The 21690-nt window shown below is 42.6% G+C and overlaps 1 protein-coding gene across 7 annotated transcripts in view; it reads right to left on the bottom strand.

Annotated features, from left to right (window-relative positions):
* The window catches only part of kirrel3a (kirre like nephrin family adhesion molecule 3a), a 638457-nt gene that overhangs the window by 39625 nt on the left and 577142 nt on the right, over positions 1–21690 (bottom strand). For 4 of the 7 annotated variants that reach the window (XM_087976494.1, XM_043676912.2, XM_087976496.1 and 1 more), the window contains exons 11-13: positions 15140–15338; positions 10488–10595; positions 8963–9130 (exon numbers count right to left, since the gene is read on the bottom strand). In XM_087976494.1, the coding sequence (XP_087832620.1) occupies positions 8963–9130; positions 10488–10595; positions 15140–15338 (475 nt within the window). The remainder of the gene's footprint in view (positions 1–8962; positions 9131–10487; positions 10596–15139; positions 15339–21690) is intronic. The other 3 variants (XM_087976497.1, XM_043676913.2, XM_043676914.2) reach the window with 1 other exon arrangement.

Below are 21690 nucleotides of genomic sequence, written 5' to 3' on the forward strand. Positions count from 1 at the left end.
CTGATCTCACTTTCCTTATTGATGTCAGAGCTCCGCAAACTAGAATCTACTTCTTCCACACCAGACTTTGAGTAATGCATTTGTCTCCCTAATCTGATTTATCCTATAATTATTTGCACACAGCTCAGGTAGTAATACAGAGAAATGACCTTTGAAGTTCTGTTTCTTAATTTGTCATCCCATTTGGCAAAAGACAACAAGCATAGGTTAGCAACTATTTTTTTTCAAAACATTGATGCACACTTCCACACAAAAATGGGCAGCACGGTGGCACAGTGGTTAGCACTGCTGCCTCACAGCGCCAGAGACCCGAGTTCAATTCCCACCTCAGGCGACTCTCTGTGTGGAGTTTGCACATTCTCCCCGTGACTGCGTGGGTTTCCTCCGAGTCCTCCGGTTTCCTCTCACAATCCAAAAATGTGCAGGTTAGATGGATTGGCCATGCTAAATTGCCCATAGTGTTAGGTGAAGGGGTAAATGTAGGGGAATGGGCATGGGTGGATTGCGCTTAAGCAGGTCGGTGTGGACTTGTTGGGCCGAAGGGCCTGTTTCCACACAGGAAGTAATCTAATCTTAAAAAAAACTATCATCTTAAACACACCTGCCACAGAATGGTGATTTCAAAGTTAAAGTATTTGCATTGAAGATTCACAAAGTGAGAACATTTTTAAAGGGAGCTACAACCAGCTATTTGAATCTCAATCACAGATTTAAATATAACAATAGACAAAATGTTCATTACATTAACCACAAATCCCCTCACCCCTCCCCCCCATTTAATAGCTGCTCAAAATATGTAGCTTTAAATTTGAGATTCCACAGTCATTTGTAAGAAATTCATGATCTCGGTGATTTCAGATTTTAACAACTCTGGGTGAACTGAGTTGTTTTTGTTAATAGGTTTAAGACTTTTTTTTCTTGTTTCCAGTCTCCTTCTCCCCCACACTTTCTTCTCCTCTACTGCAACATGGCAGGCCACACCCCAGCCTACCTCTCAATCATCCCTTCTATCCTGCACACCACCTCTTGAAGTATCTTCCCTACCCCAACCTTGCATACAGCATTGACATCCCTTGGAACCCATATGCATTCTGTTCCTTCCCCATCATTCTTCAAACCCCCATCTTCACAGCAGCAGTCCCATTTACCCAGCAGATGGTTACCTGATGCCAGTATCTCAGTATAATACAATAAGCTTCAATCTGCAATACATAATACAATAAGCTTCAATCTGCAATTTGAGAGGGAGAGGGTACAATCGGAAGTGACAATTTTTCTGTTGAATAAAGGGAACTATGGAGCTATGAAGGAGGAGCTAGCCAAAGTTCAATGGTGCAATACCTTAGCAGGGATGACAGTGGAGGAACAATGGCGGATATTTCTGTGTATAATGCAGAAGTTGCTGGATCAGTTCATTCCAAAAAGGAAGAAAGATCCTAGGAGGAGGCATGGGTGGCCGTGGCTGACAAGGGAAGTTAAGAAACATATAAAGTTAAAAGAGAAAAAGTATAACATAGCAAAGATAAGTGGGAAAACGGAGGACTGGGAAGCTTTTAAAGAACAACAGAGGATTACTAAGAAGGAAATACGCAGAGAAAAAATGAGGTACGAAGGTAAACTGGCCAATAATATAAAGGAGGATTGTAAAAGTTTTTTTAGGTATGTGAAAGGCAAAAAAATGGTTAGGACTAAAATTGGGCCCTTGAAGACAGAAACAGGGGAATATATTACGGGGAACAAAGAAATGGCAGAAGAATTGAATTGGTACTTCAGATCTGTGTTCACTGGGGAAGACACAAGCAATCTCCCTGAGGTAACAGTGGCTGAAGGACCTGAACTGAAGGGAATTTATATTTGCCAGGAATTGGTGTTGGAGAGACTGTCAGGCCTGAAGGTTGATAAGTCCCCGGGGCCTGATGGTTTACATCCCAGGGTACTGAAGGAGGTGGCTTGAGAAATCGTGGATGCGTTGGTGATTATTTTTCAGATTTCGACAGATTCGGGATCAGTTCCTGCGGATTGGAGGGTGGCTAATGTTATACGACTTTTTAAGAAGGGTGGGAGAGAGAAAGCAGGAAATTATAGACCAGTTAGTCTGACCTCAGTGGTGGGAAAGATGCTGGAGTCTATTATAAAGGATGAAATTACGACACATTTGGATAGTAGTAACAGGATAGGTCAGGGTCAGCATGGATTTATGAAGGGGAAATCATGCTTGACTAATCTTCTGGAATTTTTTGAGGATGTAACTCTGAAGATGGACGAGGGAGATCCAGTAGATGTAGTGTACCTGGACTTTCAGAAAGCTTTTGATAAAGTCCCACATAGGAGGTTAGTGAGCAAAATTAGGGCGCATGGTATTGGGGGCAAATTACTAACTTGGATTAAAGGTTGGTTGGCTGACAGGAAACAAAGAGTAGTGATAAACGGCTCCATTTCGGAATGGCAGGCGGTGACCAGTGGGGTACCGCAGGGATCAGTACTGGGATCGCAGCTTTTTACAATATATGTTAATGATATAGAAGATAGTATTGGTAATAACATTAGCAAATTTGCTGATGATACTCAGCTGGGTGGCAGGGTGAAATGTGAGGAGGATGTTAGGAGATTACAGGATGACCTGGACAAGTTAGGCGAGTGGTCAGATGCATGGCAAATGCAGTTTAATGTGGATAAATGGTTATCCACTTTGGTGGCAAGAACAGGAAGGCAGATTACTACCTAAATGGAATCAATTTAGGTAAAGGGGCAGTACAGAGAGATCTGGGTGTTCTTGTACACCAGCCAATGAAGGTAAGCATGCAGGTACAGCAAGTAGTGAAGAAGGCTAATAGCATGCTGGCCTTCATAACAAGAGGGATTGAGTATAGAAGCAAAGAGGTTCTTCTGCAGCTGTACAGGGCCCTAGTGAGACCACATCCGAAGTACTGTGTGCAGTTCTGGTCTCCAAATTTGAGGAAAGACGTTCTGGCTATTGAAGGAGTGCAGCGTAGGTTCACGAGGTCAATTCCTGGAATGGCGGATTACCTTACACTGAAAGACTGGATTGACTGGGCTTGTATACCCTTGCGTTTAGAAGACTGAGAGGGGATCTGATTGAGACATATAAGATTATTAAAGGATTGGACACTGTGGAGGCAGGAAACATGTTTCCGCTGATGGGTGAGTGCTGAACCAGAGGACACACTTAAAAATACGGGGTAGACCATTTAGGACAGAGATGAGGAGAAACTTCTTCACCCAGAGAGTGGTGGCTGTGTGGAATGCTCTGTCCCAGAGGGCAGTGGAGGCCTAGTCTCTGGATTCATTTAAGAAAGAGTTGGATAGAGCTCTCAAGGATTGTGGAATCAAGGGTTATGGAGATAAGGCAGGAACAGGATACTGATTAAGGATGATCAGCCATGATCATATTGAATGGTGGTGCAGGCTCGAAGGGCAGAATGGCCTACTCCTGCACCTATTGTCTATTGTCTATTGTCAGTCACCCCTTCCTTGGGCTTCCCTCTACTCAAACCCCAGAAAAAAGGCTTCTCTGTTGGTAACTCATAACTTCCTTTTCTTTCTCAGTGCCTTACTCTATGCACTATTGATCCAGGCTGTAAACAACAACCTGTCAATAGTAAGCAGGGGAGTGATCCAGCCTGACATTGGAGGAGCAGCTCATCCATCAATGCTGATCATTCTACATTTTCTTCTTATGACTGGACATTCAGGGGCCATGTGTGGCAGTCACTTCTGAAACCAGAGTTCAGTGCTGTGAATGTGTGGGGAATCTGTAAAGCTGCATGCATGTTCAGCCACACAATTTCAATGGAATGTTGCTTATGAGGGTGACTTGTCTCTTAACTCTGGCTGCCTCCCTCATGATTTAGGTTCCTGGGTGTTTTGGGGAGTTTGGGAGTGAATTTGCCTACTGCCCCCAAGTATTTTGAGATCTGGTAGGGGCTCACCCTGTTTATATTTCAGTGTCAGTGCCACCCATTTGACACTGCAAAGGAAAGGAGGATAAATTGGCTTTGGATGGTAAAGAAGGTTAAGTAATGATGAAACTGCAGACCTACAGTCGAGAAAGGAATTGGATATGGTGTGAAATATGTAACTGGTTTAACTGTTCATAAACCAAATTCCCTGCTTCATAGTTCTGTGCAACAACCATGGACTTGTATTTCTGAAAATATGTTTATCACCTTTTCAAATATATTGTGATAAACCTCCAGGGCAAGTGTGATTTGAATTGGAACCTCCTAACCCAGAAGTAGGGACAACCACCACACAATAAGAGCCTGGGACTTGTATTTCTTCCATTTTTTTCAGAACTTCAGGACCTCCCAAAGTATTTTACCATCAACCAATGTCTTTTCATGACTTCCGAAAGAGATTCATATCGGACTCAAAATGTTGACTCTACTTCACTCTCCATAGATGTTAAGTTTCTCCACACATTCAGTTTTTATTGGCTTTTTAACCTAAAATGTGTGACAGCCATTGTTCATGCAGCAATCTCGTATCAACAGTAATGTGATTATGACCAGACAATCTGTTTCTGCAGTCTTGGTCAAGGAATAAGTATTGACCAGGACAGAGGGGAAGTGTTCCTTCCTTGTTGAAATCATACCTGCATAGCCATACTCTCGATTCTTCGCCTTTGCCAAATCTGTTCCCAGGAAGAGGTGTTCTAGTCCAGGATATCCCAGATACCCTCCTACTTTAGGGACTGAAGTTTCCTCTCCTTGGTAATTAATTATGCACTCAACCCCATCGCTTCCATTTCCTGCATTTCTGCTCTCAAACACCCTTCCCCCCAACAACAATAAGGATAGTCCCCTTACTCCTCACTGACCACTCCACCAACCTCTGAATCCCAATGCACCATCATCCGACGTTTCCACACCTACAATCAGAACGCACAAGCAAAAGATATTTCCTTCCCCACCCTGTCCACTTTCCGCAGGGACTATTCATTCCGCAACTCCCTTGTAAAGTCTACATTCCCCACCAACTTCTTCACCACATCTGATACCTTTCCCTGCAACGATAGGAAGTGCAGCACCTGCCCCAACATCTCCCCTCTTACCTCTGTCGAAGGCCCCAAATAATCCTTCCAGATCCAGCAGGATTCACTTGCACTTCATCCAACCTGATATATTGTATTCTTTGCTCTGATGTGGTCTCCTTTATATTGGGGAGCCCAAACGCAGACTTGGGGACCAGTTTGTGGAGCATCAGCACACTCTGCATAAGTCAACCAAACCAACCTCCTGGTTGTCATCCATTTTAATTCTCACTCCCACTCCACTGGCGACATGTCCATCCTTGGCCTCCTCCACTGTTAGAGTAAGGTGAGATGTAATCTGGAGGAACAATACCTGATATTTCCCCTGGGGAGCTGACAGCCCAATGGCCTCAATATTGACTTCATTAGCATCAAAAAACCTCCACCCCCATCCTATCCCATTTCCAGCCCTCATCTCCTGACCTGACTTAACCTGTCCACCTTCTTACTCAGCTATCTGCTCTACCCTTCCCATTGACCAATCACAATGACCTGCATTAATAAACCTATCATAATTCCACCTACCCTACCCCAGCAACCTCCCCCCCCACCCCAAATGAACTTCTGGGTTTGATGATGGGTTTCGGCCTGACTATTTTGACTATTGACTCTGGCTGTTCTAAGGATGCTCACCTTAAAGAAGTTTTCCTCCTTCCTCCAAAGAGAGGTCAGTGCGTCTCTCTCCCACTGCAAGCCCCTAGTTGTCTACTCAGCCCTGAAGCTCTTCAACCACATTCTGAAGCAATTTCGCTACTAGAGCCATGTCACCTTCCTCATTGCCTATTTACGAAACCGATTCATTCCCCCAAGGACTCCAAATAATTTTCACACCTTCACAATTTGGACACAACTGTGACAATTGCTATCTATAGTGCCTCAACAAACATTTCTCCCTGCAGATTCTCAGCTCCATGCTCTCTGCCATGCACTGACACCTTCTCCCAGCTCAGAGCCTGTGTCTCCCAGATTTGCAGAGGACCACTACTGTACTTTGTTCTCAGAAGGATCCACACCCTCAACAAATGCTTTTCCTCTGCTCTGCCAGACATCAAATGCTGTAATACACCAAACTCTCTCATACTTAACTCCATACACAAATCTCTTCAACCATTCAACATTCTAACCTCATATCTGACCTCCAGGATCAGTCTGGCATCATTGACCACATGGATGCTGCAATCACTGCTATAGATTGTGACTGCTGCTTCTGCCAACATCGAAGATCATGTGACTGCCAATATCACTGACAACTGGGTTCTGCTTCTGCCCACGTGACCGCTCCAGTACGCACACCCATTCCTGATATAGTCTCCACTCCCACTCCTCACCCTAGCTCTACACTCAGCCCCAGTCCTAAGTCCTGCCAGGTATTCATCATCACCCTAGATCTCCCCCTCACTGAGGCTGAACTGTCAGTCCTCAGCAAAGGGCTCACCTTCATCCCCCTATGCTCACATGTGAACAAATTCCACGCACATCATGATGTTGAGCTCTTTTTCCTTTGTCTCTGCGCCTATTTCTTTGAATGAGAATCCAACCCACCCTCTAATGGCCCCTTCTCCTGTCAATGGCAAATTCCATCCTCCTGGACACCTCGTCCTGGCCTCCTACCTTTCCTCGACTCTTTCATCTCAAACTGCCACTGTGACATCAATCGCTTGAATCTCTTCACCCCTCTCACTTACGTCAGCCTCTCTCTAGTGGAACACCCAGTCCTCTGCTACCTTTGCTCCGACCCCAACCTCACTGTTAAAGGTGAGGGGATATGGCAGTAGTATGGCTCACTGACTTGTGCATTGCTGAGACAAGACACCAACTTTCTGAAACGTCTTCCTACCATCCACTCACTTATGATCCCACCTCTGATCGCCAAGCCATCACCAGACCAATAACAACCTCATCATATCAGGAGATCCCCTGTCCACAGCCTGCAACCTGATAGTTCCCCAACCCTGCACCGCCCATTTCTATCTCCTACCCAAAATCCATAAACCTGACTGCCCTGGTGGATCCATTGTCTCTGCCTACTCCTGGCCCACAGAGCTTATCTCCTCCTACCTTGACCCTGTTCTTTCCCCTTTGTTCAGGAACTCCCTACTCACATTCGTGACACAACCCATTCCTTCCACCTCTTAAAAAGCTTTCAATTCCCTGGCCCCAACACCTTACCTTCACCGTGGACCTACCAGCCCTTTACACCTGGATCCCCCACATAGTCAGCCTAAAAGCCCTCCACTTCTTCCTTTCCCATAGGCTCAACCAGTTCCCCTCCACTGATACTCTCATTCGCTTGGCAGAACTGGTCCTCACCCTCAACAATTTTTCGTTTGATGCCTCCTACTCCCTGCAAACCAAAGGGGTGGCCCTGGGCACCCACATGGGCTCAAGCTATGCTTGCCTCTTTGTAGGAGTCGTGGAACAGTCCCTCTTCCACAACTACACCAGCACCACCCCTCATCTCTTTCTCATCTATATTGATGACTGCATCAGTGCTGCCTCGTGCTCCTGGGAGGAGCTCGAGCAGTTCAACTTCAACACCTTCCATCCCACCCTCAAATTAATCTGGACCATTTCTGACACCTCCTTCCCCTTCCTGGATCTCTCAGCCTCCAACTCCTGAAACTGACTCACCACTGACATCCATGTCAAACCCACAACAACCTTGACTACACCTGCTCTCACCTACCCTCCTGCAAATATGCTATCTTGTACTCTCAATTCCTCCATATCTGCTCTGGGGATGAGTTGTTCTACTCGAGTATACCCCAGATATCCTCCTATTTTAGGGTTTCTAGTTTACCTTCCTTGGTAATTAAGGATGCCCTCAATCGCATCTCCATTTCCCGTACTTCTGCCCTCAAACCCCCTTCCCCAACAACAATAAGGATTCCTTGGTCCCCTTGGTCTCGCAATAAGGAGTCTCTTTGGTCCTCATGAACCACCCCACCAACCTCCCAATCCAACTCATCGTCCTGTGACATTTCTGCCACCTATAATCAGACGCCGCCATCAAAAAGATATTTCCTTCCCCATCCTGTCCACTTTCTGCAGGGACTTCCCTGCTTCTCAAATACTGCTTGACCTGATGTGCTTTTCTAGCTTCATCTATCTATTGATTCAAGCTTTTACATCCATCCAGCTAGGCAGACAGGCCTTAGTTTAACATCTCATCTGCAAGACAGTATCTCCAACAGAGCTGCACTCCCTCACATGATCTGTCGCATTCAAGCCATTGGACTGAGGCTTACACCACAACCTCAGAAGCAAGAGTGCTGTACACTGAACCACACCAGACAACGTCACCTATGACAAATGTGCAGATACATCCATTATTTGAAGAAACTGAGGAGAGAACCAACGTGGAAGATAAAATAAGGTGATTCAAGAAGTTTTGTTTCAAGGACGCTAGAACTCACTTGTAAACAATACCCATAGAATATAAGGGCAAAGAAACTTGTGAAGAGGAAGGAGTCATACATTTTCAAGCACTTGATAAACAACGGGGAAGAGTTGGTGGCAATGTGATGAGTCTTGATTTCAGCAGGGACAGGAGAAGAATGCAGGATGAGATTCAAAGCAAGGGACCAATAACAGAGACACATTCAATGGAACATTATTTGCAGTGAATTTGGGATGTCAGCATGACTTTTGGCAGTTGAAGAGGCCAAGTCAAAACAACTGATGCTTGCCACCTGTGAAGATTTATGCTCTCATTGAATGTTTTCTGGTTGAGGCTGTGAGGTGACAAGATGAGATTGCCCACCTAGTGCAGAAGCTTGGGGAGTCAAGGTGAGTTGGTGAAGTGTTGTGGGGAGACAATATCTCATCATGTTGATAAGCAATGTGAAGGAAGCTACTCTACAGTTACACATCATAATTCACAAGAGGTGGGATTTGGATAGACATTACCTGAACTTCGTTTTCTGTTGATGAAAGGAAAGTGATGCCGTCTCAATGGTTTAATCTCTCTTAGACAGTTAGTCTTTGTAAAGGATGGAAGAAAACTCTTCACTTGACAATTGTCAATACGTATACCAGATGGGATTTTCGTTATCCACCATGAATGTTTTTTTCGAGCTGTAATGAAATACTCTGGAATATTAAAGTGAGCGGCACTCCAACCAACTACTTGCAAAATCTTTAGCTTCCAATTTTTTTGCTCATGGGTTTTTATTTTAACTGAGCGGTACTGTTGATTGTGTGCCTGTAGTCCCTTCAAAGTGCGAACACGTGTGAATGGCATCAGACTCCTCAGTTCTGCAGTTTCCAGCAGTCAAATACATTGTTCAAAATTACCGACCTGCCTTTGTACAAATTACTTTCTGCCCCATTTTGTTGGTTATGGTTAGGACATGGAGTTGAGAGGCTTGGTTGAATGGTAGATGTGGTGGAAAGGTGGACGTGCCTGAGATGAAAGATGGATCTCTGAAGAAAGGCCTGGCTATGATTGGGAAGGAGGCTGAGACCATGTAAGATAGCTGAATGAGTGGGTGAGTGTAATTGGAAGGTTAAGACTGGAAGAGGGATGGTGGGTTTGTGGAAACATAGGAATATAGGAACAGGAGTGAGTCTCTTGATGCTTCTCCAAGATTCCATTTAATCATGGTTGGTCTGCTCATCAACTCCACTGACTTACTCATGCTCCATACTTTTTCATATCCTTACCCAACAAAAATGAATTTATTGAAAGCTCCAAGTGTCCCCGAAAAAGGAAAAAACCAGGAATACTTGAAACTTACTCGTACTAGTCTGAACAAATCTCGCCCACATTAAAATGGAATTGCATTTCTGACTTAAGCCATTTCCAAGTGTTATGAGTTCTTCATTCTGGGATTCATATTTTTCTGGCTTTTGTGTGGAAAATGTGCTTCCAATTTCACTCTTGAATGGCCCAGCTCAAATAGAAAGATTATGATCACTCACTCATGATTCCCACACCAGTTTCTCTGTATATAACCTGAATATGGTTAAAAGTTTAAGCAACTCTGAGACCACTGTTCAATCTTCTATGCTTAGTGGAACACAAGCTGAATCTGTGCAACCTGCTTGATAATTTTAACACTCTAACAGATGGTTTTGGTACAGCAGCCAAACCCAATCTACATTGCTGTTGGAGCACTACGTGCAAAGCTGAACAGTTCTCCACCTTAGGGTCTGATTAATGCTCTGTTAAACTGAATTGTAACTACCACTCCTTCAATTGTTTTTTATACCTGTCCAACTGGTTATGGATGTAATCAGACTTCACTTCTGTTCTTAGTTTGATGTCATTCATAAAATGCGATAATTTGTTGCTTTTCTGTGTATTGTAGACATCCACACATTTGCCAACATTGAACTCCATCTCACCATAGTTTTGCCCTCATACTGAATGCATGGATTGGGCGTTTTACCTTTTGATCATAAGAAGCTCACATCCCACATAGGCACTTACTTCTCTGGGAGCGTGAGCAGCAGATAACCGTGATGGTTGCCAAGACAACAACGAATGCAACTCCAGCACCAACTGCTACGCCAATGACAACAGCCAGTGAGAGCGCCTCTGTTGGGATAAAGCACAGCCTGCATCAGAATGAGTAGAGTGATGGTAACAAAAGACTGTCAAAGTTATTGATGTACCGTGAAATGTGTAAGATGGTGGACAGGAAGTGCATTCAAACATCTGTCCATGAATGCATGGCTGATGTATTAGTTAAGCATGAATAAGAGGCACTTCTTGCCCAGGATGAAGTTGGTATGAGGCATCCTCCTCTGGCTTTTGCCAGTGGCTGTTGCTCTGCTTTAGTTCTATGATGATGGAGAGCACAGCCCAATGTGTAGGGAACTGAAGACCTCACCATTCTTGCCAAGTGTAATTATTCTTTACCTTGCATAAAGGAAGATTATGGCACAGTGGTAATATCATTGTAATAATCCAGAGGTCAGGTTAATGGCCTGGGAACAACGGTTCAAATTCTACCATCGCAACTGGGGAACTTTAATTCAAATAATATATCTGGAATAGCTGGTCTCAGTTATTGGTGACCACAAGACTATCATTGATTGTTGGGGAACATGTCCATTAGGTTCTGGAAATCTGCCATCTTCACCCAAGCTGATCTAGGGCAAGAACATTTGGGTCAAGTGTTTGTTACTCAAGACTTCTGGCTCAGACTGAGCTGCAGGCTGAACTGCAATGAATCAGGGAGGAGGAATGTTACTGAGACTTCATTTCAGGTGGCAGTGGCACTCATTAGGATAGAGTCTTCTGATTTACTCAATGAGCAAGGATAGGAGATGCGACTGAGAGTGAAACAGATGTGGGGATCTTAGAGATATAGGATCCTTAGTCTTTACAATTCTCAGACTTCTGTACCCCCGATGCTGCCTAGCAAGCTGTGTTCTTCCAGCCTCCTACTTGTCGACATTGGAATCCAGCATCTGCAGTTTTTTTGTCTCTTTACAATTGTCTGACAGGTTTGAGGTGCCTAGCGCTTACTTGAATGAGACTGGGAGCAACAAGATGGATGTGCTAATTGACCGAGTTACAGAAAGCCGTTTGTGGGAGGAGCAAAAAAAATGTAGCAGTAGGCTAGGATTATATAGTAAAGAGGACTGAAGCTGTCCTTTGCATTAAAGAGTGAGTCCAGTTGGTTGTATTATCTGCCAGGGTTACTGGCACGTGCCAAGAGATGGAAAGGACCCAGCAGTGTGAAGGAGAGAATCCAGTCATTGTGATCCATGTAGGTATCAAGGACATAAATAGATCAAGGAAAGAGGTTAGGTATAGATTAAGTATATTGGAAGATAGTAAACAGACTGTAATAGGAAGGCATAGAGAGTACAAATTTAAGATACAAATGTAATAAAAGGACAAAACTAAACTCTGTATTTGAATAAAATAAAAGAGATGAATAGATAGTGCAGATAGAAATACAAAAACACAATCTGGTAACAGTTATAGAAATGTAGCTGCATAGCTGACATAGATTAGGACCTGAATATTGAAGTACACAGGACAGTTAGGAAGAACAGGAAGCTATGAAAATCAGTTAAGGACAGTATTAGTACAATACAGAGGGATGATAGAAATTGAGGAAACCAGGATTTAGATGCAATTTGAGTAGAGGTAAGAAATTGTAACAGCTTACCATTTGTGAGAGTGGTATACAATCCTCATATTTAACTACACAGCAGGATTTAGTGAAAAGGAAAGAAAATGAGAGTTTGTCAGAAAGGTATGGCAATAATGCCTTAATTTATATGTAGACTGGAAAAAATCAGATGAGCAAGGATGGCCTGGGTAAGAAGTTTATAGACTGTTTTCAGAATAGTTCCTCAGAACAACTCAATCTAGAGTTGACCAGACAGCAGGCTGTACTGGACCTGGAATTGTGGAATGACATAGAAATTCTAGGGTGTGCATGGGCACCCATCAGGAGCCTTGTCCACCTGGAGCTAACAGTGGGATATCATCAGTTTTTCTCCTGAACAGAGAAGAAATAACAAAAGACAATACAAGAAACTTCAATCCTTCTCAACAATCTTAACCTTATCTCTTCAAGGCAAGATTCTAAAATCAGATAATTCAGATATAGAGCAAAGAATATAATGAGAAGATAAGAGGCATTTTGAAGAGGCATCAAAAAAAATTTGAAGAAGTATGTCAAAATCAATTCTGCATGTGGGACCCAGGCAGCGAAGGTGGGTGAAAGTGAGGACTACAGATGCTGGGGATCAGAGCTTAAAAATGTGTTGCTGGAAAAACGCAGTAGGTCAGGCAGCATCAAAGGAGAAGGAGAATCGATGTTTCGGGCATAAGCCCTTCTTCAGGAATGAAGAGGGTGTGCCAAGCAGGCTAAGATAAAAGGTAGGGAGAAGGGACTTCAGGGAGGGGCGTTGGGAATGCGATAGGTCGAAGGAGGTTAAGGTGAGGGTGATAGGCTGGAGAGGGGGTGGAGGCGGAGAGGTCCGGAAGAAGATTGCAGGTCAAGAAGGCCTTAGTGTTCTTTCATCCAGAGATACCAAAACCACTCACATTGGTTAAAGTTGTGATGACTAACCTCACTGCAGATCAGATTAGGATCTTCTTGGTACTTAACAGTACTAAACCATTTGGTATATCCTTCAGTAGATCAAGTGTGGGGATTAGCAAGTTCAGAGGTGTCAATGCTGGGAAAGTAGGCTAAGTGCAGAACTCACACTGTGGTCAGCATCAATCAGAGCGAGTGGGCAGCCCCAAGCTCACAGGGTTTTCACTAATTCAATCATATTTCAAGGCCAGTGCTCACGGAATAAGATTGCCAGTTTAAAGACAACTTGGCATGTTAAACATACACTCACTTAGTGAGACCTTCATTTCCTATTTCTAGGCTGGATTTGAACTCAAGCCCATAGAAAGAAGGACCAGAGGCTCAATTGTTGCCTAAACCACAGAGTCACTCAGCAAATTAAATTTGGCATCTGTGAAGGTCTGATAAAGCAACAGAAAAAGATAAATGAGACACAACCAAGATGTAGGCAAGCTATAAGTCAGATAAATATTTGTTATCTGAGCGTAAAATGATTACTGCTAAAATAAACCAACTGACGGGATTGTATAGAACATGTTTCTGGATGGAAGGCCTTGGGATTTTCAATTTCTGCTCACAAATATATTCGCATACTACTGTTTACTGAAGCAGAGCAGGCTGCACAAACTGCCTGTGAATGAAGATGACAAGGGCACTTGTCTTTAAATCATGGTGCTGTCAGAAGAATGGTACTCAGAACATTGTAAACAGTGAATGGGGATAGAGCCAACAAAAAAGGATGGGAGGAGTCTGGGAAACTAGAAACACAGACCCAGAGGTGAGATTTTCAGAATAATTTAAAGGCAGGAGCAGATAAAAGTATGGTATGTTAACATCTATCGGGCAGGGTGGAGTGGAAAGGTGTTGAAGAAAAGTCTTAATTGGAGTGGGTATCTGAGCCATCTAAATAAGAAGAACACAAGGTGCAGTCTGGGGCTGAGATAAATGCTTACCACTGGGAAGAGTGACCAAAAGAGTTGGAGGAACTATCTGAGTATAAGAAGGGAGAGCTTGAAATGATAATCTAAGGCATAAGGTCCCAGTTAGAGTTGGTTAATAATAGGGTGATAGGTTTAGGTGACTTTGTATAGACACAGAGGTTTAGATTAAATGTAGCTGATACTGGGTGGAAGAAACAATGCTGGAGAATCAAGTACTCAAGAAACTGCCTCTCCAGGTAAGGAAGGCACAGTCAAGGGTTTCAACCATGATGGAGTGAGACAACAGCCTGGAAAATTGCAGCGGAGGTATCCCATCTATTGGATTATTCCAACATTCAGGTTGTATTATTCTTGTGCTGTTACTTGCTGGAAATACTGGATCAACACACAATGAGGGGAATTGGCACCTGTGACCTCATGAATGTTGAGTCCAACGCTCTGTCTACTGATTAAATTTAAGGAAAGAAAGCAAATAAAGAAGGAAGTGGGATGAATTAGAGTGATATTAGATTCAGCAATGAAGACTTAGATTTTGTTTTAATGGTCAGGGAGTCATTACACCAGTGCAGACTAGAGTTGAGTATAGCTGACTCTGAGGAAACTACCTGGGAAATTCAAAATTCTGATGTGCTATTCATTGGCACCTGAAACCCTTTAAAGACAGAGATTTTATCAGCCCTCTTGTGGTGTCCCTACCAGGAGACCCGGCTTCAAGTCCCACATGACATAATTTCATCTCTGAACAGGTTGATTGGAAAAGTAGGTTAAATATTTAAAAAGACAGATTTTAGAGGGTTCTGATTTACTTAAGCTAAGTAGCTAAACAGGAAAGATTGGAGGATAAGATACTTACTGTAACTATTAAATAGACCCAACTCACCATTGTTCCCACTCAAAAAATCCCCAGACTCCTGACAGCTCTCTGGACTTGACACTTCCCACCTCCTCCAACTCTATGTTCCCAAATATAGGTGGGTTATTATAAAAGAGAAGTGGTTTTAAAGGTGAAAAGTAGGATGAACACTTCGAAATAAACAAGGCAGGTGAATTCAAATACTGAGGTGCACAAGTTCATTGTTCTCTTGCTGGCCTACCTTGTTCTTTCAAGCGAATAATTTCTGTATCGGAACCAAAGCTGTTCCAAGCTGTGCAGTTGTAAATTGTTTGGAAGTCTGCCCTCACAATATTACTGATGGTCAGTGTGGAGATCACACCCTCCTCCATGCTTACTGTCTCCACCGTATAACGTCCCGAGGTCCCTGATTCTAGAATGTTCTCCTTCCACGACCAAGCCTAGGTGTATCCAATAGAAGAAAAGGAGAAATTAGATTATCATCTGCTTTCGAAGATCATCAGGCCTGCCAGAATATTCCAGAGTGCCTTAAGAGTGAAGTAGCTGTAACCATGCTTAATTGGCTATGCAGCAGTTTGGAATGTCCTGAGCTTGTGAAAGCTGTAATAAATTTCATGTTCTTTGTATAATTATGCAGCATTGAGCCTCAATTCTATTTGGGATTCTGCTTGGAGAATGTTGAAGATTTGTAATGGGAGATTAATTCCTAAGCTCTTCGAGCATGCAGGTGGAAATAAAATCTTCAAAGACTAATCCACCTGAGATCTTTCCCCTACTCCAGAAAGTCACTTGAATGAAGCACAGAATTGTTACAACGTAGAAAAAGGCAGTTTGGTCCTTCATGTCTGCCCTGGCTCTCATACCATTTTGGTTCAGCACCAATCTCCCGTCTTTTTCCTCTAAAACCTGCATATTGTTTCCTTTAAATAATCATATAATATCTTTTTAAGAGTTCTTGTGATGCAATGGTAGTGCGCTACCTTTCAGCCAGGAGGTTCATATTGACATCCCACCTGCTCTGGAGGCGTGTCTGAGCAGATTGATTTTATAGTTACCATAATGCCTTCTTGTATGCTTCGATCAAAGCTGCCTCCACCACACTTCCAGGCAGTGCCTTAAAACTGATCACGACCACATCATATTTGCTTCTTTTACAAAATACTTTGAAACTGTGCTAATTCTCAATCCATTTATAGTGCAGGAACAGTTTCTCCCTGTCCACTCTATGTCCTTCTTCTCCACTGCAATGCAATGACTTGTAAGAGATCCTCAGGAGAGTTCCCAGAACCACCAACTCCAGTATCTGCAGGAGACAAGAGGTTGTGCAAAATACACGATTCCTGGTTCCTGTTGATTGCTGATAATGGCCTCAATGGAAAGCCCAGATGTGGGCCACAGTCTCAGCTGCAATGAAAAGCCTCTTAGTTAAATAACCTATCAACAATTTCCTGAAAAGCGAAAGGAAGGGATAGTACAACTTGTTGATATGAAGTTCCAACAACCTTTCTGCCTCTGGGATTTTAAACATTCTATGCTTTTCACTTCAGTTACATAAAACCTAAGCTCTGGAATTAGGAAAGGCAAATATTTTTTGTTGAATTTATTAGTATTCTTTTGAAGATGTATTGAGCAGGGCAGACATAGGTCCAAGCAGTAGATGTTATGCATTTGGATTATGACAAGACAAAAATAAAAATATTGAGGTCAATATGTCAGCATTGTTAATGGATTGCATGACTAACAGGATATTTTCAAATTTGGAAACTTTAGGTGCCACGGGTATCAGTGTTTGGGCTTAACTATTTCCAATCTGTATTGGATGAAAGGACAGAGAATATTGTCGATTTTGCTAATGTTACAAAGATTAGTAGGCAAGGAAGTTGTGACAAGGATACAACAACCCAGATCTTCCAGTCAGCATTGATTTTGAATTTATTGGCACTGGTTGTGAAGATTTCCATGGACCGACCCTTTTGTAATTTTTGCAACTGGGACTGCTGATTCTAGATGATGTATTGAAAGGATCAATGCAGGCATCAGATAGTAAATATCATTAAGCACAAGAATGTTGCCAGGGTTGGAGAGTTTGAGTTAGTGGAAGAGGCAGAATAGGCTGGGTCTGTTTATCCTGGAGCATCGGAGGCTGAGGGATTACCTTTATAGAGGTTTATAAAATCATGAGGGGCATAGATAAGGATAGTAGACAAGGTCTTTTCCCTGAAGTAGGTGAGTCCAAAACTAGAGGGCATAGGTTTAAGGTGAGAGGGGAAAGCTTTAAAAGGGACCTAAGGGGCAACTTTTTCATGCAGAGGGTGGTGCGTGTATGGAATGAGATGCCAGAGGAAGTGGTGGAGGCTGGGACAGTTATAACATTTAAAGGACATCTGGGTGGGTATATGAATAGGAAGGGTTTAAGGGATATGGGCCAAGTGCTGTAAATTAGGACTAGATTAATTTAGGATATCTGATTGGCATGGATGAGTTGGACTGAAGGGTCTGTTTTCATACTGTACATCTCAATGACTTTATGACTCTATGACAAGTCCCTTTTCACATCAGTACCTGCCCTGTTGTGGTGATTTTTAAACAAGTTAAAAATGGGTTAGTAGTGAATGAGTGGGTGAGGTGGATGAATGGTAGTTCATCGTGGTGGGGGAGGAGACAGATGGTTAGAACAGGTTGGGGGTGACTAGGGGAATTGGTTGCAGGACTCAATTGTCAGATTTCCCTCACGGATCAAAGAAACTAACTACCATAACATTTTTTTGATAAGGATATCAGTATCACTAATGTAAAGTCTTTGATGCTGAGATCAAGGATGGAGTAATTCACAGAAGGTCTCAGGTTGTGGAGATCAATTCATTGAATGTTTAAACTTGCCAGGTAATTTCAGTATGTTATTAGGACTTCTGCAGAATTCTGAAAGCCATCTCCCAACTTGTGTTCATTCTCCAACAATCAGGATATGGAAAGTTTGAGAGTATTGTGAGGAGGATACAGATATGTAATATGCTTCTTGGGAAGCAATCATCCCAACATCCACAAACAAAGCTGTATTAAAACATTATTTCAATGAACCACCACACACTGTAGCCCAGAGGAACTACACAGAGCAGAGGAAAATCACCTCTACAGTGTATTAAAAAAGAACGGGTACCCAATGAACACAGTTTGTCGATTACTCAGCAGCAAACCCCAACAAGTGGACAAAATACGTCCAGAAATCCTAGCCACTCTCTCCTACATCAAAGACATCTTGGAAATGACGGCCAGACTACTCAGACCTCTTGGCATCCTGGTAACCCACAAACCCACCAACACACTAAAACAGCAGCTAATGAACTTGAAAGACCCTATACAGACAACAAGCAAAAGTAATGTCATTTAAAAAATACAATGCAAGAACTGTAACAAACACTACATTGGACAAACAGAAAACTAGCCACCAGGATACATGAACATCAACTAGCCACAAAAGACATGAGCCACTCTCACTAGTATCCTTACATACAGATGAGGAAGGACACCACTTTGAGTGGGACAACACAGCCATCCTAGGACAAGCCAAACAGAAACACGCACAAGAATTCCTTTGAGTATGACATTCCAACTGGAACTCTATTAACAAACACATTGACTTGAATCCCATTTACCACCTCCTGAGAAATAACAGGAAATGACATCACCAACCCAAGGAAACTTAAACATAAATAAAAAGTAGGTGATGCCACCAGCACTTCATCTGGAGGCTCACTGATGATGTTACCTAGTATAGTGACGAAACGTCTGCAATCGAACCTTCCAGCTCAGTAAGCAAACGTACATCCAGAACCTCAACCTGTGTTACAAGTGTTCTCAAAACTTGCTACCATCTAAGTCTGACCATAAAGAATGATGAAAGAGGTGAGGAGTCCAAAGCCTGTGGAACTATTACCCAACCCTGGAGAAACTAGGATTATTGACAAGAAATTAGATTAGATTACTTACAGTGTGGAAACAGGCCCTTCGGCCCAACAAGTCCACACCGCCCCGCCGAAGCGCAACCCACCCATACCCCTACACATCTAATACTACGGGCAATTTAGCATGGCCAATTCACCTGACCTGCACATCTTTGGACTGTGGTTGGAAACCGGAGCACCCGGAGGAAACCCACGCAGACATGGGGAGAACGTGCAAACACAAAAAGGGGAAATATGATATGAAAGATTGTTTGTGGATTAACTGATCAAAGTCCAAAGACTCTACAAGTGATTCTGGATGATTTACTGATATTTCTAGCACAACCTTTGTGTTGAGAGCAAATATCTGTGCAGCATTTCTGCTTCAGTCTGGACTTTGGCTTGAGATTCACCATGCAACTTGCAGTGAGAAAGGGTTCAAAATTAAACATAATCATGTCAATTTACAAAGCCCAAAAGAAATAGAGGCAGTTCACCCAGTGTGAATCCTGAGTATCAAATCCAAAGTGAATCAAGAGTGCATCCATAACATCAGACCCAGAATGAACCTAGAGTGTCACTTTGAGAGTTATCCCAGAGTGAATCCAGACCATTGAGTCGAAAGTGAATCCATAGTTTTCAGAGTAAACCTAGAGTTTTGAGTTTCGTGTCAACCAAGAATGAACCTAAATTCAGTGTAAAACCACAGCCCAGTGTGAGTTGACAGTGCTGAACCAAAAAGGGGTAGCCAGCCATTATTCTGAGCTATCTCCCACTGATCACTTCGATGTAATAAACAAACCCAGGGACTGGAAACTGCAGCTGGAAACTATCCCAATAGACAGTCCATCATCATCAAAGAGTATCGTCCAGCAATCACTGGCATAATGCATTGAGAGAAACCTCTTATTGTTTCTTCTGTGCTTCCCTGTTTGCTGCACTTCTCAGTAATTCATTTTGGACAACAATTTCACTTGCAGTCAATAATCACACACAACTCTGCTATTATGTGCAGCCTGAGAGTAGGGATCCCCACATATTTTTCTTGCCCGCTCAAATTAATCAGTACAAAGCTGAAAGCAGTGCGATGAACATGAAACCCACAGCTGACATTTGAGAGACTGAATCATTCATTCCCATTTCTGAAATGATTCAGGTTTATTTCTGCTGATCCATAAAGGCTTCTTGCTGCAATAAAAAAGCCATTAGCTGAGGAACTAATGAGAAATCGAGTATCTATATAGCTTTTGCATGTTCTACATATCTAATCACACACTGTACAGGCTGCACCAGATGTTTCTCACCAATAGTGCTGCATTGGATTGTACATCTGGAAACTACATTCTCGTTTATTTTCTTCCTTGCAAACGTTAGCGAATTTTCTCTGCACTGCTGTATTACCAGTGGTGACTTGGGTTACACAGAAGGAAAGGAATGATTCAACTTAGGAAAGTGATGCGGGAAGAATTGTTCAATATTCATTTATATGTTTAACACTATTATTCTACTAAAGTGAATTATTAAGGAAAATTTGACACTGCATCACACAAACAGATAAAGTGACCAAAAGCTTGCCAAAAAGTCAGATTTTAAGAAACATCCTCAAATAGGAGAGGGAGGTAGAGAAGCCTTACAGGGAGAATTCTGGAGATTACAGTGCAGGGAGTTTAAGACACTGAAAACACAGGTGCAAAGATTAAAATTAGGATTTGAAGAAGTTAAATTTATGGGAATGCGGAGACTCTAAAAGATTATAGGTCTTTAGAAAAATACTGTTCCCCCCCTTCAAAAATAACCTTCACTTTCTGCTGACCAACACGTTGCTGGTTCAGTTTTCTCCTCAGTTGTGCTGCTGAAGGCAATGGTTTTCCCTGGGGACCAACTCCACGGGGTTCACTGATTTCCCATTATTCTTCTGCCCTGACCCAGCTGATGATGTGAAAAAAAATGACTTCTTGACTCAAGAAATCTGCCTTTAACTTACTGTTGATCAGCTTCAATAATCCTAATCTTCACAGAACGGGTGATGGTTAGGGGTATACAGCATAGTAAGAGCCCATGGTGTTGGGGGTAGAATATTAACATGGCTAGAGGATTGACTAACTAAGAGAAGACAAAGTTGGAATAAGGCAGGCATTTTCAGGATGGCAACATGTAACTAGTAGAGTACCAAAGGGATTAGTGTGAGGGCCATAATTATTTACAATATATATTAACGACTTGAATGAGGAAGGTGAATGTCTTTTCGCCAAGTTTGCAGATGACACAAAAATACATGAGAAGGTATGTGCTGAGGATGATATGAGTCTACAGACAGATTAAATGAGTTGCAAAGACGTGGCAGATGAAATGCAATATGAGGAAATGTGAGATTGTGAACTTTGGCAGGAAGAATAGTGGAGTTGAGTATTATCTAAATGGAAAAAGACAGCAGAAACCTGCATCACAGAGGTTTGGGAATCCAAGTTCAGCAGGAAATAGGGAAGGCAAATGGAATGTTGGCCTTTATTTCAAAGGGAATGGAGTATAAAAATAGGGAGGTCTTGCTAAAACTATACAAGGCACTAATTTGACTACAATTAGAATAACGTAAACAGTTTTGATCCCTTTATCAAAGGAGAGGTATATTGGCATTGGTGTCAGTTCAGAGAAGGTTCTCAAGGTTGATCTTAGTATGGAGGAACTGTCTTATGAGGAGAGATTGAGTAATTAGAGATTGAGAGATGATCTTATTAAAACATGTAAGCTTCTTAGGGGGCTTTGCAGGGAAGATGGAGAGAGTTTGTTTCTCCTTGTGTGAAAGTCTAGGACCAGACAGCATAACCTCAGAGTAAGAGGTTGCCCAGTTAAA

Source organism: Chiloscyllium plagiosum, unplaced genomic scaffold (genome assembly GCF_037043375.1).
Source record: "Chiloscyllium plagiosum isolate Xiang-an unplaced genomic scaffold, Cpla_swu_hap1 HiC_scaffold_29, whole genome shotgun sequence".
In the NCBI taxonomy this organism is placed as follows: Eukaryota; Metazoa; Chordata; class Chondrichthyes; order Orectolobiformes; family Hemiscylliidae; genus Chiloscyllium; species Chiloscyllium plagiosum.